General features: G+C 45.5%; 1 protein-coding gene across 1 annotated transcript in view; it reads right to left on the bottom strand.

Moving 5' to 3' along the window:
• Window positions 1–17,386: 17,386 nt before the first annotated feature.
• LOC137504782 (nephrocan-like) overlaps window positions 17,387–25,335 on the bottom strand; it is a 49,172-nt gene continuing 41,223 nt past the window's right edge. Inside the window, exons 5-6 of the mRNA XM_068233371.1 lie at window positions 22,873–23,774; window positions 17,387–17,831 (exon numbers count right to left, since the gene is read on the bottom strand). Of these exons, the coding sequence (XP_068089472.1) occupies window positions 17,387–17,831; window positions 22,873–23,774 (1,347 nt within the window). The remainder of the gene's footprint in view (window positions 17,832–22,872; window positions 23,775–25,335) is intronic.

The following is a 25,335-nucleotide window of genomic DNA, read 5'->3' as shown; positions in this document are numbered from 1 at the left end:
ATGCACATAACAAGAGACTGCTTTTCACCAGCAAATGCACATAACAAGAGACTGCTTTTCACCAGCAAATGCACATAACAAGAGACTGTTTTTCACCAGCAAATGCACATAACAAGAGACTGCTTTTCACCAGCAAATGCACATAACAAGAGACTGCTTTTCACCAGCAAATGCACATAACAAGAGACTGCTTTTCACCAGCAAATGCACAAAACAAGAGACTGCTTTTCACCAGCAAATGCACATAACAAGAGACTGCTTTTCACCAGCAAATGCACATAACAAGAGACTGCTTTTCACCAGCAAATTCACATAACAAGAGACTGCTTTTCACCAGCAAATGCACATAATGACAAACAGCCAGTGTCCCCAGGATATGTAGCCAGGGGGTATATGTGCCCGGGATAGGTAGCCAGGGGGTATATGTGCCCGGGATAGGTAGCCAGGGGGTATATGTGCCCGGGATAGGTAGCCAGGGGGTATATGTGCCCGGGATAGGTAGCCAGGGGGTATATGTGCCCGGGATAGGTAGCCAGGGGGTATATGTGCCCAGGATAGGTAGCCAGGGGGTATTATGTGCCCAGGATAGGTAGCCAGGGGGTATTATGTGCCCAGGATAGGTAGCCAGGGGGTATTATGTGCCCAGGATAGGTAGCCAGGGGGTAATATGTGCCCAGGATAGGTAGCCAGGGGGTATATGTGCCCAGGATAGGTAGCCAGGGGGTATATGTGCCCAGGATAGGTAGCCAGGGGGTATATGTGCCCAGGATAGGTAGCCAGGGGGTATATGTGCCCAGGATAGGTAGCCAGGGGGTATATGTGCCCAGGATAGGTAGCCAGGGGGTATATGTGCCCAGGATAGGTAGCCAGGGGGTATATGTGCCCAGGATAGGTAGCCAGGGGGTATATGTGCCCAGGATAGGTAGCCAGGGGGTATTATGTGCCCAGGATAGGTAGCCAGGGGGTATTATGTGCCCAGGATAGGTAGCCAGGGGGTATTATGTGCCCAGGATAGGTAGCCAGGGGGTATTATGTGCCCAGGATAGGTAGCCAGGGGGTAATATGTGCCCAGGATAGGTAGCCAGGGGGTATATGTGCCCAGGATAGGTAGCCAGGGGGTATATGTGCCCAGGATAGGTAGCCAGGGGGTATATGTGCCCAGGATAGGTAGCCAGGGGGTATATGTGCCCAGGATAGGTAGCCAGGGGGTATATGTGCCCAGGATAGGTAGCCAGGGGGTATATGTGCCCAGGATAGGTAGCCAGGGGGTATTATGTGCCCAGGATAGGTAGCCAGGGGGTAATATGTGCCCAGGATAGGTAGCCAGGGGGTAATATGTGCCCAGGATAGGTAGCCAGGGGGTAATATGTGCCCAGGATAGGTAGCCAGAGGGTAATATGTGCCCAGGATAGGTAGCCAGGGGGTAATATGTGCCCAGGATAGGTAGCCAGGGGGTAATATGTGCCCAGGATAGGTAGCTAGGGGGTAATATGTGCCCAGGATAGGTAGCCAGGGGGTATAGGGTCCCCGTTTAGGTAGTGACAGGAGCGCACCCAATCCTCCCCTCCCGCCGCTGCTGCCTCTGCCGCTCCCTCCTCACCTTGCAGCAGCTTCAGACCTCAATCAGCGGGCGACCCGACCAGTAAGAAGGCGCCAGGCGCACCCGCTCTATATGCGGAAGTGATGTCACTTCCGCATATCAGTGCGGCGTGCTAGGTCCTAGCGCCCGCCCGCCTGATCGAGGTCTGACGCGGCGCCGGCGGCTAGAGGGAGGGAGGGAGCGAGCGAGCGGCGGCCACAGGGGGAGAGCCCAGGCTCGGCCCTGTTTGGGGCAGTGCAATAGGAAGTGGCTTTCATCCTCAATGGTCTTCTGCTCACAGTGTTGGCATAGTCTCTCCTCCCTGGGTTTGTACGTCTGTCTGTGTCTCCCAGACTCTATTTCGAGGTTGTGAGCACTCAATCTGTAGACACTCAGGATTTTCCTCTCTTGAGAGTTTTGGAGCTTTTCCAGGTATGGGGCCATTTTATATTCTCTTTGTAGAGACTGGTATATGGTTAGCTTTTGTGACTGTTTTATTTCACTCCTCCATTTTTCCACATAGTCTTCTTTGCTCTTAGCTGTGGTGTGTTTTATCTGGACTTTTGTTATGACCTGTGGGTTGGGGGTTGGAGGGAGTATAGAGCTGACCACGACTTTCAGCGCACACGGCTTTTCTTGGTCTTCATTGTGCAGCATGGCTTTGTAGTGGGGTGAGTCGGGGCTGCTGCTCTGTAGGTGGGCCCAGAAGGACAACACTCTCTTCTGTATCTCAAGCAGTAATGGGAATCTCCCCAGCTCAGCTCGGCAGGCATTGTTTGAGGTACTCCGGTGGACATGGAGAAGGTGTTTGCAGAACTCAAGGTGGAATATTTCTGTTGGGCTGGATTCCCATTTTGATTGATCAGGGTAGGTGGTGGGGCCCCATACTTCACTTCCATACAGTAGGATTGGGGTGATGACACTGTCAAATACTTTCAGCCAGACCTTTACTGGTGGTTTGAGGTGGTACAGTTCTTTCCTGATGGCATAGAACATTCGGCATGCTTTGGCTTTTAGGGCCTCCATGGCTGACTTAAAGTGGATCCGAGACCAAATATAGCTGCTTTTATAATTCAGCTCCTGACATATACTTTATAGGGCATTTATCCCCCCAAAAGATTTTATTACATTTATTTAATACCCAATTGTCACTAAAATGAATATATCCCCTCCCCCAGCATCTCTGAACGCCGCGGCGTTCAGTCCCATGCTGCAATACCTCATGGGAACTCAGCCAGGAGAGGAGGAGGCTTCTGCAGGAAGAGGAGGAGGAGGCGTCACCAGCCAGCCCGGCAATATGCTGATCTTCAGCGTGGTGACTGTGCGAAGCGAGAAGCAGTTCCCTGTCACATCTCTGTATACTTCACACACAGGTGCTTTCTGTGTGTAAAGTATACAGCGCTGTGACAGGGCACTGCTCACTTGCCTCACTCGTTACATGCGGTCTCTGCGCTGATCGGCAGAGTTAGATATGGCCGGGCATTTCATCCATCAAGCAGGACTTTGACAGCAGTAATCGCCTGCAAAAGAACTAGATACAGGCTGGCTATGGCAGACTCCAGATACTTCACGGAGTTCATGACCTCTCCAGCCCTCAGACAACAAATCATGTCCCTGCAGAAGAAGGGGGGAAGCAGCCAGTCATCTATGCAGAGCAAATGTAACCTCTTAGTTGCTGGATAGCTGCTGCAATGTCCATTATTCATTTCTTCTTCATCATAGTTTCCTTCTCTTTCCCAGTTCTGTTCTATTTGCCTCTTTTTTTCTTATTCCTTCTTCTCTATCTTGATCTCTCTTTTCCACTGTTATTCTCCATCCTGGTCTCCCTGACTTTCTCTCTCTCCCTACCCTGTGCACCCTGTCTTTCCCTTTATCATTTTATTGCATATTATGTGGGGACAGTTGTGTTTAGGGGCCCCACTGCTGTCAGTCATTTAGGGGGGTCAGCCGCTCTGAAATGAGGTCTGATTTTATTGCATATTATGTGCACAAAGGGGCCCATTGCTTTCAATCATTTGACACTGACCATGCAGAGGTTTCAGAGGCAAGGGGGCGGAGAGGGGCGTGGAGTTTGCACAGGCTAAGGCGTGGAGATGCAGATCAGTTTAGATTGTGTGTAATGATGACAAGACAACATGGCCGCTCTCATTGTATCACAGGAAAAAATAATCATACAAAATTGAAGCTGTTTGCAGATAGATTTGCTGTGTAAACTATCTAAACTTTAGATAAGATATATAGACAAGTTACTTGCTATGGTTAGTTTTTCATCTCGGATCCGCTTTAAGGCTTCCTGATTGGTTGATTTCCAGACCAAGGTAGGTATATGTATTAGTTCTGCTGATTTCACAGTCATTGAGTATAAAGGATGGGCTCTGGGCTGACTTGTTTTTCCTCTGGAACACCATGGTTTTGGTTTTCTTTAGATTAATGGGGAGTGCCCATGTTGTGCTAAATTTCTCCAGGATTTCTAGGCTGTCTTGTAGACCTTCTTTAGTTGGCGATAGCAGTAAGAGGTCATCTGCGTACAGAAGGAATTTCACTGTTGTGTCATGCAGGGTGAGTCCTGGTGCTGGTGAAGCCTCTAGGGCTGAGGCTAATTTGTTGATGTATATGTTGAAAAGTGTTGGACTCAGGCTGCAACCCTGTCTTACCCCCGACCCTGGAGGAAAAAAGGTGTTGTTTTCCCATTTACTTTCACACTGCACTTGTTCCCAGTGTATGAGCTCTTTATGACATCATATGCTTTCCCTCCTATTCCGCTCTCTAGGAGTCTCAGGAACAAACCTGGATGCCACACTGAGTCAAAAGCCTTTTTAAAGTCCACAAAGCAGGCACATATTTTTCCCTTTCTTCGTCTGTGTACATGGTGCTTGATAAGGATGTGCAGGGCGTAGATGTGGTCAGTGGTGTGATGGTTTGGCATAAAACCTGCTTGGCTCTTACTGATAACATTGTGCTGTGTGAGAAAGGTGAGGATTCTCTTATTTAGGATGCTGTTGAACAGTTTTCCCAGTGTGCTGCTCACACAGATGCCTCTGTAGTTGGCTGGGTCATAGCGATCTCCACTCTTGTAAATGGGAGTTATGAGTCCTTCATTCCAGACCTCAGGGAAGTAACCGGCGTACAGGACCAGGTTGAATAGTTTCCATATTGCAGCATGGATTTCTGGGGTGCCAGATCTGATCATTGCTGATAGGATTCCATCTGTGCCACTAGCTTTTTTGCCTTGCATGGATTTTATCTTCTCTTTTATTTCCTCCAGTGTGAAAGGTGTCTCAAGTGGGTTTTAAAAATCTTTCACCTTCTCCTCCAGGTTCTTTAATTTGCTGAATATTTGTACTTGTTCTGGGCTGAGTTCTTTTTTAGGAATATCTCTATATAGGTCTTTGAAGTATTGTAGCCAGACTTGGCCATTTTGGATATGCTGATTTTGTTTGGGTTTTTTGCCAATTTGTTTCCAGGTCTCCCAAAAGGAGTTGTCTTGCAGGGATTCTTCAAGCCATTCGAGACGATTTTGGATGTGATTTTGTTATTTCTTTTTAATGGTCGCTTTATATTGACGTTGTGCGGCGTCATGTGCTGTCCTCAATTCTATGTTGTTTGGATGTCTGTGTTTTTTGTTTGATATGGCTCGTAGGTTGTTTCTTAGTGACTTGCATTCACTGTCGAACCATTTGTTTGAGTTTTTCTTTGGTGGTCTCTTTTGGGCAGTCCTTCTTATGTTGGCCATTTCTGCAATGGTGTGTAATATCTGGTTGAAGTACTTTGCTGCTTGCTGCACACCTTGTTGATCAGGGTTGTAGGTATACGTTTGATAGTCCAGATGTAGCTGTATTGCTTCTGGTCTGTTAAGAGTCTCCTTGTACTTTATGGTTGATTCTCTGGACCATTTAAAAGTGGGTGGTAGGTTACACAGGCTTACTGGATGTTGTTGTACAGAGGGTTTGCTTGAGGAATTGATGTATAGTAGGATTTAGTTGTGGTCTGACAGGTGTGATTGTGGGGTGACTTCATTCCATTAGACTGTTTTCAAACTGCATAAATATGCCTAAAATTATCAGTGTGACTGGATAGTGTAATGGTTAAGGGCTCTGACATAGGACCTGGCTTAAGATCCCGGCTCTTCCTGTTCAGTAAGTCAGCACCTATTCATTAGGATTATAATCAACAGAAATACTGAGCTTAGGAAAAGCGAATTAGCAATTAGTTTCTCAGATTCAATGGAGCGCAATAATAAAAGTCACCATAAAATACTATAAAAAGAAAAATCTCGCTACAAGCTCACAGTCCCAATAGATGCAACGATATTCAATCGAGGAATCAATTGATATGTACAGTCCACAGCCACCAGGAGCAGACCCTTCTAATTGAAACAAAAAAGATTGCATAGAGTAGTATTGCCAATCATCATTTTTCCCTTCACCGTCCACCTGTGCATAAAACACTTCCCAACGATCCAAACACCAGACTGAGAGGGAGACTGTGGAGGCTGATGGAGTGGGAGCAGTGTCCCGAGAACACCTGGGCAAGACTCCCTAACATTGCTACACTGAGTGTGCTCTAGTGGCTGCCTTGCAAGAGGTTTGAATCCGATAGGAGAAAAGCACTATACAAACTTCGGAATTATTATTATTAAAAATCTGCATCAATTCAGAATTCTTTGCATTTCACATAAACATAACTGACATGTGAAATTACCTTTCACCCATTCCCATACAATGTCTGAGCCGCGCTGTGCACAACAAGCACTATATTTGATTTATAAGGCACAAACATATTCCGTGGTGCTATATATATAGCTACATCTAATGATAATATATATATATATATATATATATATATATATATATCCTACCTAATAAAACCTAAGTGTCTCTGCGTCCTGTCCCTGGGTGTGTGTGTCCATGCGTTTGCGCTACTGCGCATGTGCTGCACGGATAGCCGTCGGGCCGGGAGCAGGACGGGCAAGGAAGTCGGGTGGGCGTGTGCACGTAGACACGCGTCAATGACACACCTAGAGCCTGTTTTTAAACAGGCTAAGGACACTTGCCCATATATATATATATATATATATATATATATATATATATATATATATATATATATATATATATATATACAGTGGGATGCAAAGGTTTGGGCAACCTTGTTAATTGTTATGATTTTCCTGTATAATTGGCTGTTACAATAAAAAATGTCAGTTAAATAGATCATATAGGAGACACACACAGTGATATTTGAGAAGTGAAATGAAGTTTATTGGAACTTACAGAAAGGGTGCAATAATTGTTTAAAAAAAATAGGCAGGTGCATATATTTGGGCACTGTTGTCATTTTATTGATTCCAAAACCTTTAGAACTAATTATTGGAACTCAAATTGGAGTGGTAAGCTCAGTGACCCCTTGACCTACATACACAGGTGAGTCCAATTATGAGAAAGAGTATTTAAGGGGGGCAATTGTAAGTTTTCTTCCTGTTTTAATTTTCTCTGAAGAGTAGCAACATGGGTGTCTCAAAACAACTCTCAAATTACCTGAAGACAAAGATTGTTCACCATCATGTTTTAGGGGAAGGATACAGAAAACTGTCTCAGAGATTTCAGCTGTCTGTTTCCACAGTCAGGAACATATTGAGGAACTGGAAGACCACAGGCTCAGTTCAAGTTAAGGCTCAAAGTGGCAGACCAAGAAAAATCTCAGATAGACAGAAGCGACGAATGGTGAGAATTAGGGTTGCCGCGATATACCGGTATTACGGTATATCACGGTTTCAATGTGCATGGTAATCACCGTTTATTCCCGCTGCCTTTTGCCGCTTCCACATCATCGCCACTTTCGCATTGCCGCCACCGTTCACATTTCCCTGTCTACCTCCATGAAAAGCAAGCTCCCGAAGCTATTTCCTGGTTGCGGGAGGCTTGCTGATGCACTGCGCAGGTGCTGGATGGGACGTGCTTCCTATGATGACGCACCTGGAACGCAGAGACTGCTCCCCCATCGGCTGGAGCGCACACGCAGCAGAAGTGCGAGAGCAATGATTGGCTCAGTAACGGGGCTCTTGTCCCGCCCATCACGGCCAATCAAGAGACAGCCTTTGAAATGTGCCTCTTCAGTATTGTGTGCTGAAGCGCTGAATGTTCTCTGATATCCCTCTGCCATTCTTCGTTATCCTGCTGCCACTCAATGCCTGGTCCAAGCTCTACAAACAGGACTGGTAAGCTGGGCACATTTTAGGCAGTATTACATCGCTGGCACTCTTTCCTTTCCACTTGTGCCACCTATGACTGCCTACACTTATCCCTGGCTACCTATGCTACGGCCACCTATTACTGCCTACACCCTATCCCTGGCTACCTATGCTGCGGCCACCTACTACTAGCTACACGTATTCCTGGCTACCTATGCTACAGCCTCCTACTACTGCCTACACCCTCTCCCTGGCTACCTATGCTGGGGCCACCTACTACTGGCTACACCCATCCCTGGCTACCTATGCTACGGCCACCTACTACTGCCTACACCCCATCCCTGGCTACCTATGCTGCGGCCACCTACTACTAGCTACACTTATTCCTGGCTACCTATGCTACGGCCACCTACTACTGCCTACACTCTATCCCTGGCTACCTATGCTGCGGCCACCTACTACTGGCTACACCTATCCCTGGCTACCTATGCTACCACGGCGCCACCTACCCTGCCTACACCTATCCCTGGCTACCTATGCTACGGCCACCTACTACTGCCTACACCCTATCCCTGGCTACCTATGCTGCCAGCACCTATTACTAGCTACACTTATTCCTGGCTACCTATGCTACGGCCACCTACTACTGCCTACACCCTATCCCTGGCTACCTATGCTACGGCCACCTACTACTGCCTACACCCTATCCCTGGCTACCTATGCTGCGGCCACCTACTACTAGCTACACTTATTCCTGGCTACCTATGCTATGGCCACCTACTACTGCCTACACCCTATCCCTGACTACCTATGCTGCGGCCACCTACTACTGGCTACACCTATCCCTGGCTACCGCCACCTATCCTGCCTACACCTATCCCTGGCTACCTATGCTACGGCCACCTACTACTGCCTACACCCTATCCCTGGCTACCTATGCTGCCAGCACCTACTACTAGCTACACTTATTCCTGGCTACCTATGCTACAGCCACCTACTACTGCCTACACCCTATCCCTGGCTACCTATGCTATGGCCACCTACTACTGGCTACACTTATTCCTGGCTACCTATGCTATGGCCACCTACTACTGGCTACACTTGTTCCTGGCTACCTATGCTATGGCCATCTACTACTGGCTACACCTATGTCTTACGCCACCAGGACTTTTGCAGGAGCAGGGTGAGCCATTTTACAGTTCCAGAGGGAGTGGGGAACCTCACACTGGGGTGGACGGGCACATTATTTAATGTAAAGGGGGGGGGGGGTCCCGGGTCCAAATAATTGTATAATATCGTATAATGTAATACCGTCATACCGTGGTATTTTTTTTGACGGTTATCATACTGTGGAGTTTCATACCGTTGCAACCCTAGTGAGAATAGTCAGAGTCAACCCACAGACCAGCTCCAAAGACATACAACATCATGTTGCTGCAGATGGAGTCACTGTGCATCGTTCAACCATTCGGCACACTTTACACAAGGAGATGCTGTGTGCAATAGTGATGCAGAGGAAGCATTTTCTCTGCCCACAGCACAAACAGAGCTGCTTGAGGTATGCTAAAGCACATTTGGACAAGCCAGCTTCATTTTGGAATAAGGTGCTGTGGACCGATGAAACTAAAATTGAGTTATTTGGACATAACAAGGGGTGTTATGCATGGAGGAAAAATAACAAAGCATTCCAAGAAAAACACCTGCTACCTACAGTAAAATATAGTGCTGGTTCCATCATGCTATGAGGCTGTGCGGCCAGTGCAGGGACTAGGAATATTGTCAGAGTTGAGGGACGCATGGATTCCACTCAGTATCAGCAGATTCTGGAGACCAATGTCCAGGAATCAGTGACAAAGCTAAAGCTGCGCCAGGGCTGGATCTTTCAACAAGACAATGACCCTAAACACTGCTCAAAATCCACTAAGGCATCCAATGCAGAGGAACAAGTACAATGTTCTGGAATGGCCATCTCAGTCCCCAGCCCCGAATATAATTGAAAATCTGTGGTGTAAGTTAGAGAGCTGTCCATGCTCGGAAGCCATCAAACCTGAATGAACTACAGAGGTTTTGTAAAGAGGAATGATCCAAAATGCCTTCAACCACAATCCAGACTCTCATTGGAACCAACAGGAAGTGTTTAGAGGCTGAAATTTCTGCAAAATGAGGATCTACTAAATATTGATTTCATTTCTTTTTTTGTGGTGCCCAAATGTATGCACCTGCCTAATTTTGTTTAAACAATTATTGCACACTTTCTGTAAATCCAATAAACTTTACTTCACTTCTTAAATATCACTGTGTGTGTCCCCTATATGATATATTTAACTGACAGTACACGACTATCCGGAAGTGGCAAAACATAAGTGGAACATACATGTCCAGTTTGAATCCTATAATATTACAAATAAACACATTCTATCGATTTCAATATCACAAAACTTTTATTTATCCAAAAATTAAAAATATACCTAAATGCATAAAAAATACATGGGATGGCCACCCCATCACAACCAACCGGTACATCCACACTCCAAACATGCATACCACGGCCGTATTTGATTGCACAAGGGAGAGAGGGACTAGTCCTCATTCAAAGGATTTGAGATATCAAAGTCTATGCGTCTCCAGATACATGGCATGCGCCACACAGATCGGCATCAGTTGATTCACTCAATTTAATATTGTCAGCAGATGAAGCAATAGCAGGTATGTAAGTAAGCATTTGCATCTAGTTAGCCAAAAAGCGTTCACAGGTTAGCAAAGCGTACAGCCAGCATAGTCATAAGATGTATAATCAAACTTGTCGACCTTATTGCAAGGATCTCACCACTCTGCTGTCAGATGCATCATGTAGTTCCGTGCTGACGATCGCATGATTGGGGGGCATCAGGTGAATTGATCACAACGCCTCAGCATGTGTGTCTACAGACCCGAAATCCCAGACAGTGCAAAGAATGGAACAACGGCAGATATAGACCCAGGCAATCGCCGTCCTCGCAGTTCGTTAGGCGGCTTGCATGACAGGGAAGTCTCAGTCCTTTTACAGGTCCATGACCAGTGTGGAGTCCGGGGTCGGGGCAGAGTGGCGTCCCATGCGGGTGAGAGGCGCTCCTGACAGTTTCGCCGGCTTCCGGCTTCCTCAGGGGGGCGTGGCCTCATGTCCTCCATGCATACAGCTAAGAAGACCCAAACAACCAATCACAGCAGCCGAGTGGGGAGTTCCACCGCGAGCCAATGGGTAAGGCACAGGTCTGCATGTCAGCAGTTACCAGGCAGAACTGAATTGACATCAACGATGTCATATATTTATCCGTATAGGCCACACAGACATTGCGGACTCCGTGTTATAGGATGTTGTAAAGAAAGGCATCCCCCAGTGCTCCAAGCACTAAGCAGGTATTGTAGGCTTCCGCGAATGTCCGGTGGTCAGCCCTGGTCTCTGTGTCTATATCCCCATAGGGCATACACAGCGTCAAAATCCCCCTCATACAGTCTCATATAGATGTACAACTATAGTAATTATCTTCTGTCTAGGCATGCAAAAAGCGGCTGACATCATAACACTTGTAACCCCCATCAACCTGACAAATGTTTAACAGAAAAACCATATTGGAGATGCAAAAAATGCGTTTTTCAACCAAGCATATTAGGTCCAATTAGGACCCGCTGGAGTCACATGCTCCTAAGTTTAAATATGAAAATAGAAAAAACTGAATTTTTTTTTTAGATAAGTTGGGGGATAAATTGGGGGATAAAAAAGAGAGTCAGTGGTCATCACAGTGGAGAGGGCCCAGGAACACAGGTACGAGAGTGCACAGAAGGCAGAGAGGTCGTGCAGAGCAATTCTAGGTGGGCAAAAAATGGGCATAACTGACCTGCGCGTTCAAGCCTGGATAGGAACATGCTTTTAATTTATATATCCATCTAGATTCGCAACGCAGTAATAGCCGATCGAAGTTTCCTCCTCTAATGGTTGGGTGAATACGGTCCAGGCCAATGAATTTTACCACACCCTTATCACCCGCATGGTATTGCACGACATGTCTGGCGACAGGAGACTGTGCATCGCCGCTCTCAATGTTAGCTAAATGTTCTGACATGCGTTCACGTAAAGTAGGTTTTGTCTTGCCAACGTAGAAAGCACCACATTGGCACATCAACAGGTATACCACAAATCTCGTTTTACAATTCACGAAATGCGGCAATTCCAGTCTCCTGCCATCCGGCAGAAATGCAAATCTTCCTATCTGCATAAAACGACAATAGTCGCACCCTCCACACGAGAAAGTTCCTGTAACTGAACAATGTTTCTTGGGAGTTACCCCTGGGAAATGGCTATGTACTAAAGCATCCCGTAGCGACCTTGCTCTACGGAAGGTCAGACTAGGGGATGAAGGTAAATGTATACCAACCACTGGGTCATTCTGTAACAGATACCAATGTCTGTCCAGAATGGTTTTTAATGCAGGATGCTGCGCACAAAAACGTGTACAAAAACGAGGGAATGAAAGCATATCCCGACCACTGCGTCGGTGGCGTTGTCGCAGCAGGTCGCTTCTATCACTATTCTTTGCTCTCTTGAAAGCCCGCCGTAAGCATGTATCTCGATATCCCCTAGCTCTAAATCTATTCCGCAATTCCTGTGCTTCACGTATAAAAGTTTCTTCATCTGAGCAATTTCGACGTACACGTAAATACTGCCCCATCGGGATCCCTCGGATTGTATGTGTGGGATGAAAGCTCTCCGCATGCAGAAGTGCATTTGTTGATGTCGACTTTCTATATAAGGTGGTACTTAAACGACCATCCCTATTAATTGCAATGCGTATATCCAAGAAAGAAATAGAATTTTTATCGAAATCCAAAGTAAACTTAAGATTCCGATCGTTATTATTGATCCGTTTTACAAAGTCCACAACCTGCTGCGACATGCCCGTCCAGAAGATCAAAATGTCGTCTATATACCTGTGCCACGCCAAAATGTGGCACAGGTCCATCGACAGATCATCGCTTGAAAAAATCTCGCGTTCCCAGTCCCCCAGATACAGATTTGCGTACGACGGGGCACAAGTTGTCCCCATTGCCGCACCCTGCACCTGGAGGTATCTGTCACCATCAAAAGTGAAAACATTATTAGTTAGCAAAAAATCCAAAAGTTGTAAAATAAACGAATTGTGCGCAGCATCCTGCACTCCAAGCTCACAAAGGAAATTGGCTACCGCCTGGACACCGGGGCCATGGGGGATGCATGAGTAGAGGGACTCAACGTCAAGGGAGACCAAGAGAGTCCCAGCCGGGACCTGTATATCCTCCAAACTGCGTAACAGATGAGTAGTGTCCTTGATATAAGAGGGTAGGCCCTGTACATGCGACTGTAAATGTTTGTCTATATACATACTAACACGCTCAGTGAGAGAACCCCTACCTGACACTATTGGCCGGCCTGGGGGGTTTGTCAGACATTTATGCACTTTAGGGAGTGCGTAAAAAGTCGGTAGCACAGGGTCTATAACCTTCAAATATAATGCAATGTTTTCGCTTATTATATTTTTATGCAAGGCAGTATCAATGATGGAAAAAAGTCTCGGCTGGCAACGATCTACCCTCGACGCCGAGACCATTTGGTAGCACCCCCGCTGGCCCAAAATGTCCATGCACATAGTCCTATAATCAGAAGTCAACATGATGACGACATTGCCCCCCTTATCGGAGGGCTTAATCGTCCATTCATGTCTTTCAGAAAGGAGGTCCAAAGCCTGACATTCATGCTCGCCAAGATTGGACATTCCCTCATCAGTTCTCTCCAAACTTGCGATGTCCCTCTCCACTGCTCTAATGAAGCAGCGTAAGCCCATATTGCTAGAAATCGGTGGAAAACGGTGAGAACGATTGTAGGATTGTTTGTTAATTTAGATGTATCTGGGAGTAGAAAGGTATTGGGGCCATTCTCCATTGCAACCGTCATCGTCTCCCAATGACTCTGAGCTGTTTTCACTTAATAGAAAGTTGAGTTCCTCCAGGGCCTCATAATCTCCCTCTGTGAGCGCTGGTGTACTCGGTGGTTGGCTACTTGTCTCCCGATTTTTTAAAGTCGAGTAAAAAAAGAGTTTCCTACAAAAAAGATGTAGATCAACTATAAATTCAAAACGGTCAAGTTGTTGTGGTGGGCAAAAGCCTAAACCACGTCCCAGCAAACTTCTGACAGATTCAGGGATTGTTTCCCCTGTCAGGTTAATCACCTGAAGCTCATCCTCTCTAGAGCTTAATCCATCTAGGGTCAATGAAGTCCCTGGTGGTACAGATATCCTATCGCCCTGAGGGGGCGAGGTTATATTTAACTGACATTTTTTATCATAACACCCAATGACTTATACAGGAGAATCATGACAATTATCAAGGTTGCCCAAGCGTTTGCACCCCTCTGTATATCCAGTATATATATATATATATATATATATATATATATATATATACAGGCGCGTCGCTAGCGCTATTTGTACGTGGCCCGTGCCACGAATATGGCTCTAGGGTGCCACGAATATATATATTGGGAGTGCCCAACATGGGTGCCCCGAATGTATCGGTAAACGCGGCCGCCGTTCGCTCTTGCGTCAGCAGCGCTCGCCGCTCCCAGCATTCCTGTTTGTCTGGCTTTGGCTGACTGTCCGCCCCCTGCCCAATCACAAGTGGAGCATGTGGCAGGAGGCGTGGGATTCTATTGAAAAGGCAGGGGGCTGGAGAGAGCGTGGTAGCTCCGCACCCTTCACGATGCATATGCGCCGTTCGGCCGAGTCCGACTGCTGACCCGCACATGGCACCATCCTGGCATCTGGCTGCCACCGTGCCTCACCACTGCCCACAGGTGCCAGTGCCACCAGGTCCAGACCAGCACGATGACAGAACACCTCAACCTGGCTCTCTTTCCCTAGCCTGCTGCCACCACGGTCATCAGATTCGGGCCCAGCCCAGCCCCCACAGCTACATACTGCTTCCTCCACCTTGGGAAAAGGTGCCTGCCTGCAGCCAGTGCCACCAGCCAGATACCAGAGAGAGGGCACCACTGCACCAGGCAGCCTGCAGATCAGCCTTTCTCAACCTTTTTACCTTGGAGGAACCCTGTAAATAACTTTTGGATCTCAAGGACCCCCTGCAAACAATTTTTTGGTCTCGAGGAACCCCTACATTTATTTTTCAGGAGGCGTGGTCTTTAAATAGGTTATGCTGCTCATTTCACGATCTCCTATTACACTGCCACTCATACTGTCTCCTGACCCCCCCAATTTAGTGCTTCTTGTTACAGTACCACCTATTATAGTGTGCTCTATTATACTTCCCCCACAATGGGGTGAAATGCCAAGGAACCCCTGCAGAGTCCTCAAGGAACCCTGGGGTTCCAGGGAACCCTGGTTGAGAAAGCCTGCTGCAGATGAACCCAAGCTTCACAAGTAAGTAATCTGCACTGCAGCCACTGCCAGCAAATGCAAGTGGTAGGAGGGTTGGGGAAGAGTGAGGCCAGGCAGACAGCCACATAGCCAGGAGCCAGCCCAGTAGTAGCCTGTAGCCACACTAGCCAAACAGCACCTGGGACTGGCTGGGCCTATCTGCTGTGCTGTTAGCCTGTGTCTATTTACTGGTAGTGTACATAGTTATATTGGATAGTCTGGTACCATAGACTGGTGGTACAGCAGCTTTATTGGATGCCTTAGCCTAGCATTCATTTGAATTATAAAGTTATGCTGTGTGTGGGGAGGGCTGTGCATAGGCTTACTGTGCACCTCCTGTGGCCTGGTGTTGCCCTTGGTCTGCCTGCAGTGCTATTCTTATATCCTGGTTGACATGTGCAGTATTTCCTATTGGCCTGCCTATGACCACTGACCATACTTGCAGGGGACCAAATACTGTGTGCCAGTGCCACTAGAGGCCTATACTGCATATGGTAAGCCTATGTACACCTCCCCACACATGGCATCAATTTGAATTGTAAATGAGCACTAAGGTAGCCTAAAGGATTCCAGAGATCAGAGGCAGAGCCCAATGTTCTCTGATTTAAAAAAAACAGGCTGGGAGGGGGTCATGGATCTTACTGCTCATTCTGTTTCAACCTGTGTGGCTCTGTTTCCCCCTTTCAACCCCCTGTTGTGGCACATGCACAGTATTTCCTTCTTCTGGCCTGTATCTTTCCTGGTCATTCCCACTTGCTCCCGCCGTCTGCAGTAGGGAAGACGGAGGAGTGTTCACAGAGCTGAAGAAAGTAAATACTGCGCATGTGTGGTGTACAGTGTAAGATGTAACTCTGTGCCTGTACTGATAATAAGCTAGCTGCAGCATGTGCTGATCTCTGCTGCCTCCAATATGTCCAGTATAAGCTGTTACTCTGTGCCTGGACTGATAGTAAACTAGCTGCAGTGTGTGCTGATCTCTGCTGCCTCCAATATGTCCAGTATAAGCTGTTACTCTGTGCCTGGACTGATAGTAAACTAGCTGCAGCGTGTGCCGATCTCTGCTACCCCCAGTATGTACAGTATATGCTGTTACTCTGTGCCTGGACTGATAGTAAACTAAGCTGCAGTGTGTGCCGATCTCTGCTGCCTCCAGTATGTACACTATAAGCTGTTACTCTGTGCCTGTACTGTGTGTGCGGATCTACCTCCAGTGTGTACAGTATAAGGAGTTACTCTGTGCCTTTACTGATTGTGAACCAGCTGTATTGTATGCTGATCCCTGCTACTTTCACTATGCACAGTATTAGCTGTAAAGCCTGGTACACACATACAATTTTGATTAGCCAATTTTAGCTCTGTTCATCAAATTCATTGTCTGTTGGCCCTTGTCTGTTGGCCCACTTACTGCATGGGGGTGGTAAAATTGGTCAGTGATTGACCAATCAAAATTGTATGTGTGTATACATCTTTGATCTATGCCTACACTGATTGTAAATTATCTAAATAAAGGACAGGGGCTCATCCAATATTTTGCAGGCCCGTTATCTGTAGCTTACACCGCTGCTAAGTTCATGTACATTTGGCCCCACCCATGGCCACACCCACTCGTGGCATGACCACGCCCATTTTTGCCACGGCGCGCATATACCCCCCACCTAGTGCCCACTGGTGCCCCCGATCGCCAAGGACCCTAGGAACGTCCCTGTATATATATATATATATATATATATATATATATATATATATATATATATATATATATATATATATATATATATATATATATATATATACCCACACAAACACAAACAATATATTTATACAATCTCTAGCAATTCTTTAGATAACCGAAATAGAAAGCCTTAAAGGGAACCTTAACTGAGAGGGATATGGATGTTTCCTTTTAAACAATACCAGTTGCTTGTCAGTCCTGTTGATCTCTTTGGCTGCAGTAGTGTCTGAATCACACACCTGAAACAAGCATGCAGCTAATCCAGTCTGACTTCAGTCAGAGCACCTGATCTGCATGCTTGTTGAGGGGCTGTGGCTATAAGTATTAGAGACACAGGATCAGCAGTAGAGTCTGGCAACTGGTATTATTTTAAAAAGAAAATCCATATTCTTCTCAGTTTAGGTTCCCTTTAAGATCTGGGAAAACAACAGTGTACAAATAAATCAGTAATCTGGGTCATAATCATAATCTTCATCACTATGAACATCAATGTTGATTAGTTCATGGAACTTCAGCTTTTTCTTATTTTCTTTTCCTTTATGAAAGGTGTAGATGCTCTCGCAATGCCTTAGTATGGTTTCAGAGGACATCCATCTCTCGCCACGGCAATAACTAGGCTCAACACAGTATCCCTCCTTTGTATCAGTCCCTTTATCAATAAGTAATCTTCTGACCTTCAGAAGTTTGCAGGTACAGTTCCAGGGGTTTCCATCTAAGTAGAGGTGTCGCAGTCTTGGCAAGCACTCCAGTACTTGGTGATCTAAAGATGTGATCTTGTTATTTCGAAGATTTAGTACTTGAAGATGTTTCAGATTGTTCACATCATGACCTCCAATATGCTCTATTTTATTGCCTTTGAGATCCAAACGGAGAACTGTACTTGGAAGTCTATAAAAATGTGAAGGAATAATTTATTATATATTACATATTGGTCCTTAAAGAGAACCCGAGGTGGGTTTGAAGAATATTATCTGCATACAAAGGCTGGATCTGCCTATACAGCCCAGCCTCTGTTGCTATCCCAAACCGCCCTAAGGTCCCCCTGCACTCTGCAATCCCTCATAAATCACAGCCACGCTGCTGACAAACAGCTTGTCAGAGCTGGCTGTGTTTATCTCTATAGTGTCAGTCTGCTGCTCTCCCCGCCTCCTGCAGAACTCCAGTCCCCGCCTGCATTCCTTCCCTCCCTGCTGATTGGAGGGAAGGGACGGGGGCAGGGACCGGAGCTATGCAGAACTGCTAAAGCCTTATTCAATATGCTGGGAATACACGGCTTGATTCTGAGCCATTTAGATGGCTCGATAGATAATTTCCCACATGTCCGATCTCCCGCCCCGATCGTTTTGCCGCTTGATTCCGCATTGAACACAATGGAAAAAGATAAGAAAAACGAGCGGAAGATAAGAGAATAGCCCCCGGAACCGAGCGGGGAATCGAACGAGCGGGAGAATCGAGCGGCAGAATCGGGCCGTGTGTGCCAAGCATTAGCTCCTTCAGCAGTGCGGATAAGGAACTCGTCCAGACAATTTGCCCTCCCGGGTAGTTCTTCTCACTCTACCTGCAGATTTGCTAAAAGGATGGTAGATGAGCAAGAAACGTATCACCTGCTCTCTGTGTGTGTGTGTGTGTGTGTGTGTGTGTGTGTGTGTGTGTGTGTATCTCTCTAAAGGGGCCCATACACCTGACGATTTTCCCGCCGATATACAGCAGATTCGATCTCTGTGATCGAATCTGCTGTGAAATCGTTGCGCAAACGCTGACAGAACGATAGATTTCCGCCTGAAATCAATAGTTCCCGCCAATCCGTCCGTGCGGAAGATTTTGCTCAATCACCGGTGGGTCGGGAGTGCGTTGATAGCGGCGTTGGAATGCCCGACAACCAGCGCTAGCGGCAATACATTACCTGATCCGGCTGGCGCATGTCCCTTGGTCTCCGCTGTCCCTTCTCAATGCTCGGCTCCTCCAGCTTCACTGAACTTCCTGTCCCGGCAGAAAGTTTAAATAGTAGAGCTCCCTCTACTGTTTAAACTTCCCCGGCAGGAAGTTCAGTGAAGCTGGAGGAGCAGAGCATGGAGAAGGGACAGCGGAGACCAAGGGACACGCGCCGGCCGGAGCAGGTAATGTATGCGGTGAAGGGGGCGTCAGCAGCTTCACAGATTGTGATCTGTTTCATGCTGAAATCGATTCACAATCTGTTTGCAGTAAAGGCAGCCATACGATCCCTCTCTGATCAGATTTGATCAGAGAGGGATCTATCTGTTGTTCGGATCTGATGGCAAATCGACCAGTGTATGGCTACCTTAACTTATGGGACCTGAAGCAGGAAACCTTGGTAATAATGAAATGCACAGACATAGCACGGCAATATAACCCTTATTAACGGGGGTACTTGACTAGCGTGAATGTTGCAGACCTTATACGAGACCGCCTAAAATATAACTTTTAATTTATTACAGTAAAAACATTTCTGTCATTATGATTGTAATTTTTATTTTTTTTTATTCAAGATTTAGTTCACATTAACCTAGTTGGGTAGTTGAGAGAAATAATGGTGCAAGTTAGAAAGAACATTCTGTATTTTGTAGTCAGTTCTTATCTATCCCAATACTAGGCACTAAAATCGTATATGCTGAGTTACTTCAAATAGTTTAAAACCCTCCACCTAAAACCGACATGTTTCGGCTCCTTAAAAATAGAGCCGTCGTCAGGGCTACAGTGAAAAAGTGCTTAGGGTGCAAAGTGCATAATAGAAGATAAACGCAGCTATTTACAAATACATAATCAAGAAACACAAAAAAATGGGAGCTATGCTCCCTAGCAAGGTCAGCAATCAACTGAGGCTGACTCGCAGCCTTCCTTATATACCCTGGAGATGGAAAAATGGGAGCTATGCTCCCTAGCAAGGTCAGCAATCAACTGAGGCTGTCTCGCAGCCTTCCTTATATACCCTGGAGAGTGGGTGGGATCTGGTATGCCATACCTCCCATCCTAGAATTTCCCTCCTATTGGTTAAATTCATTGGCCTCAATTCACTAAGATCATGCTGGAGATAATAAGGCAAGAGAAAACTTACCTCCACACAGTGAGAGAGCTATCTTACCTCTTCATTCCTTAAGTTACCTCCTCTGTAGTTAATTTACCTCCTCTGTAGTTAATTTACCTCTTCTGTAGTTAAGTTACCTCCTCTGTAGTTATTTTCACACACAGTTAATTAACACCCTGTCTTTAACTCTGGAGTTATTTTAAGGATTGGAGATTTAACTTAAAGACAGAAGAGTTAACTTTAGGTTTGCCTGAGGTAAAATGTTTCCTGAATACTACATGCCTTATCACCATGGTAACAACTCTAGAAGAGTTATTAAAGACAGGAGATAATCTTAGTGAATTGAGGCCATTGTCATTTATAAACTCTCTACAGACATTGGTTAGTTCTCCTTTAAAATCTTTTTCCATAACTTCTCAAAAAAGCCTTTCAAAAGCCTCCGAATAGCCAAAAAAGTAATGGTGTATGTATTTTCTAATAAATAAATGACCTGTGGTAATAAAGAATCTCTTACCCTTTTCTAAAGTTTAAAACGCTGGGTTTAGGAAAGTTTCCCATAGACTACTGGAGAACACCTATTGGTCAGGTGGGGGCATGTGACCTGACGTCACACACCCTCTTATATTTTAGGCGGTCTCATATAAGGTCTGCTAAGTGTGTTTAATTCAATAAATCTTTTTTAGATTTGTGTAGTTTGTTTTAGCGTGAACGTTGCTATGGTAAAGCACATTATTATTGAGAGTTAACATTAGTAGTGCGTGTTACCTTAGCAACAGTTAGACTAGTCGAGTAGTGCAGGTTGTGCTAATAGCGTAACTCTGGTACACAGTTCTGTCAGTGGGGGTAATATTTCCGTGTGATGTCTGTGCATGGCAATATTACGGCGGTTTCCTGCATCAGGCCCATGATCACGAGGCAGAGGTGTCAGGTTCAAGTCCCCTTATGGCATTCCTCTGTGTACCAACTGGGGCTAACAAGAGTCTTATTTCATGAAAAATGTGCAGTACAGCATATTGTGCTGCTTAGGATGCAGCCATACATAAAGCTTCATTTTTGTATTTCAATTACAAAGAAACTTTAGCAGTTAATCATTTTCAGGATGGATTCACACTACTGCAGCCACAATGTGGACAGTCACAGCGGATCTGATGTACGATCAGCTGTGTCTGTCCATATCCGTTGGTATCCATTGTAACGGACATGTCATAGGTAGCATTTCTATGGTTTACTACCCTGTGTAGTGTGAACCCAGGCGCAGGCTAGAACAGAATTTCCCTAAACTGTTTAATATTCACTCTGATAATCAAAATATGAGCACAGCTCACAAACTAAATGCTCTACCTGTGCATTTTCAAGATTAACATATAATTATGTACTGTTCATGGGGCATAAGGTGTCCATAGACTGTGAGACTGATTGGGTAATGTCCTCATGTTCCTGAATTCCTGATGGGAATTGTTTCCCCTTCATCACTGGTGTCTGGCCAGCGCTCCCTTTCCATACCACAAACAGGAATCACTAAGCATAAATTAAAGGTGCATACACACGTCTGATTTTATGCCCGATTGACGTTCAAGCCGGACGTTTGAACGACTTGTCATTTAAACAAAAAGTCATTCAGACTCCTTGTACACACAGATGACAAAATGTTTGAAATGCTAATTACACTAATTTACATGTTGTTTGACTGGTCAGCGGACTTGATAGAACAATGGACTAGATCAAATGACTGATCAAACGACTTGTTGTTTGAAAGTCTATTAAGGTGCGTACACATGCACTACGGCCGCCAACGACGGGTCCGTCAGACCGTCCCACTGGGCAGACTTTCAGGCGACAGTAGCGCGTGTGTACGTACTGTCGGCGGACTGATAAGGCTGTGTCTGAACGATCCGCCGGGCGGATCGCTAAGAAACAGCCTTATCAGTCCGCCGACAGTGCGTACACACGCGCTACTGTCGCCTGAAAGTCCGCCCAGCGGGAGGGTCTGACGGACCCGTCGTTGGCGGCCGTAGTGTGTGTGTACGCACCTTTAGTGTCTAAAGGTGGCCATACACTTATAGATTTGCAGCAAATTCGACCATCAGATAGATTTCTGTCAGATGACTGTCAAATTCAATCTGACAGGAATCTATCTGATGTGTGCCACACACTAGGAACAGATTTCCAATAGATTTAATTCTGAAATTGATCTAAATGCATTATTGGACCATTAGATTCAATAAAACTCTATGGGCCATCGATCTGCTTCCAGCAGCAGATCGACCTGGATTTTCCATCCTGTCAGATAGATCAAATTGATCGAAATCGGACACTAATCGATCGAATGGGGGATTTTTATTTTTTTATGCCAAATTTTTACTGCTATCAGTCTAAAGGTGCCCATACACTCGTCAGATTGGCAGCAGATAGATAAGAAATGCATCTGATGATCTATCTGATGCGTTTTTAGAACATTTTTTACCAGGATAGAATTCCAATAGATTTCAGTTTGAAATCTATTGAAATTCGATCTGATGGCATTTTTTTGCCATCAGATTTCCATTAAGGCCAATGCAAACTGATAAGCAATCTCATCAGATCGACCTAAATTTTCCACCCTGCAAGTTCGATGGAAATCCATCGAAATCGGCCGTCGATCGGTCGATTGGCCAACCGATTTGCAATCGATTGATCGATCGATCGATCGGGATCGATCGGTCGGCCAGAAAATCGGCTGAGTGTATGGGCTGCTTAACAATCATTCCTACACACACCAAACTGTCATTCAAAAGACTGGTATCAGAAGTGAGTACGTACCTTAACACTCATGTTCTTGGAGCTGCTGCCACACCATGTTCCACACTCTGCATGAGCTCAAACTGTCTATATGCTAAAGAAACTTACCCCTGTGGGATGGAGGTGAGAAGATTCTGCTCCATGGCCAAGTTGGATAAGTGAACACACCCCTGGAGTGATTTGTCTTCAAACAGAATCATGCCATTGTTATCCAGGAACAGATGTCTAAGGTTGGACAGGCCCTTCATGTTCTCTGTTGTCACTCTTGAAATCTGGTTGTTGCTAAAGTCAATTCTTTGTAATTTAATTGGCAATTTATTAGGAAAAGATGAGAGGTGGTTAGTAGACACATCTAAAGAAGTCAAATTCGTAGCTGCCAGGACACCATCGGCTGAAGAAAGTTGGTTCCCAGAAAGGTTAAGCTCATACAGATTCTCCAAGTGTTTTACGTCTCTAACACGTACAATTTGAATGAGATTTCTCTCAATCTTCAAGGAAAGCAGAGACCGTGGGAGCTGTGCTGGGATTCTAGCTAGCTGATTCCCAGCTAACCTGAGATACTGCAAGCTTGGAAGATGTAAGAAGAACATTTCATGAAATTGCAGCAGCCTGTTGTTCTCCAAGCTTAGGTATTTAAGCTGTGTGAGCTTGGCTGTTGCATGTACTGTCTGCACACCATTATTGTCTAGAATCAAACGCTGAATATTCGTAATTGAAGCAAACACGTCTAGCGACACTGAATGAACCAAGTTGTTCTGCATTTCAAGTATCTTCAGCTTGTTTAAACCATCAAAATCATAGTGATGAATGGAGTGAATGGAATTATCACCAAGTTTTAAGACCTCAATACTTGGTGGAAGGTACCTGGGAATAGCTGTCAGTTTATTCTTCCATACTTCCAATGTCTTCAAGTTACTTAGTGATCTAAAAGTGTTATTCTCGATAGTTTCTGTTCCACTGGAGAAGAACACCAACTCTTGCAGGCTAGACAAACCAGCAAAGTCTGAAAGCTGAGAGGAAAAAAAAGGTTTTACTAACGACCTAAATGCATAGTGGATTATGGTTTCAACATGAAATATCTAGGATTTTACAAAATCTTGTATATTATTAGATTCTATATATATTCTATATATAAAACCTTATAAAGAATTGAATTCTTTAAATTAAAGCATACCTGAACGTATAATGCAGTAGTGCAGTTGTCCTAATCTAAGCCCTTGCTAAATAAAAAGTAAATGTTAGTCCCCATGTAGGAGCTGGTGATGAGTATTTCTGGCACTCCCCACCCCACCCTTACCTCCTCTCCCCATCTGCCATTTCTGCAAATCATAGATTACTAGGGGTTGGGGAAGAATGGGACTTCTCATGCTTTCCACTGGGAATTATGGGAGACTTTCAGCCATGTTTGGATGATTGTATGATAGTTGGGTGGAAAAGCTTCATGTGTGTATGAGTCTTAAGTGGTTGGACTGGAGAATATATAGCCAATTGGACGCTAATAATACTAGCTTTGAATGCAAATTGTGTACAGCTTGGAATCTGGTCAATCAAAATCAGCAGAAAGTGCATCTCACTGGCTAATTTCCGAGCTGCATACAGTTGATCTCTAGATTTGAGATATGTTTTTGCCAGCTCCCAGGCAGGAACTGTCATTTCTAAACCCCTGACATTATGTTAACTACACTGTGAACTTTAAGTTAAATTATCTTTTAAAATGTTAAAGGGACTCCGAGCAGTGCAGAAACTATGGAAAGATGCATGCCATTTTGAAGCGCTCTTTCTCCTCTCTCCAACGTTATATAAACCGCCGCCCTACGCCTTTTAGTTTTCGCTATTTTTTGATCGACATTGCGGCCGCCGCAATTTTGTTCACGAAAATATCGAAAACTAAAAGAAAACCCAAAGTCAGCAACTAAATAGAGCTGCCGACTTTGGGGAAAAGTCGTCCTGTGTAATACAAGTAACTATGGAAAGATGCATACCATTTTAAAAGCTCTCTTTCTCCTCTTTTTAACGACACATAAACCGCCGCCCTACGCCTTTTAGTTTTTGTTTGCCACGGTTTCGATTGCGAAAATAGCGAAAACTAAAATGTGTAGGGCGGCGGTTTATATATTGTTGGAAAGAGGAGGAAGAGAGCTTCAAAATGATATGCATCTTTCCATAGTTTCTGCACTGCTCTGAGTCCCTTTAAGGTACTCATACACCGATTGGTATTTTTACATTATTAACCCCCTTGGCGTTAGGATTCTTTCGGGATTTTAGGGTCTAAAAGCGGTGCAATTTTTTGCACCCTTTCAGACCCTAAAACCTGGAAAAAATCATGCTGCCAGGGAGATCTGCAGCAGCCCAGCAATCACTCACCCTCCTGGCTCCAGCGCTGCAGTTATGCCTCCATCCTCCGGGTGGTGCTGCAACTCTAAAGTGAAATTGCCGGCTGTCATGACGACAGCCAGGGATCTCCCCAGGAGTAAGCAGAGCCCCGGAGGAGAGGAAGAAGAATGCTGTCCGACATCGGGATCCCGCAGGAGGTATGTAGAAACGCTCCCGCTGCGCGCATTGCTCTGCATA

This window comes from Hyperolius riggenbachi, chromosome 4 (assembly GCF_040937935.1).
Source record: "Hyperolius riggenbachi isolate aHypRig1 chromosome 4, aHypRig1.pri, whole genome shotgun sequence".
Lineage (NCBI taxonomy): Eukaryota > Metazoa > Chordata > Amphibia > Anura > Hyperoliidae > Hyperolius > Hyperolius riggenbachi.
Note: the sequence above shows the minus strand (reverse complement) of the source record. Positions and strands in the feature narration are given on the sequence as shown.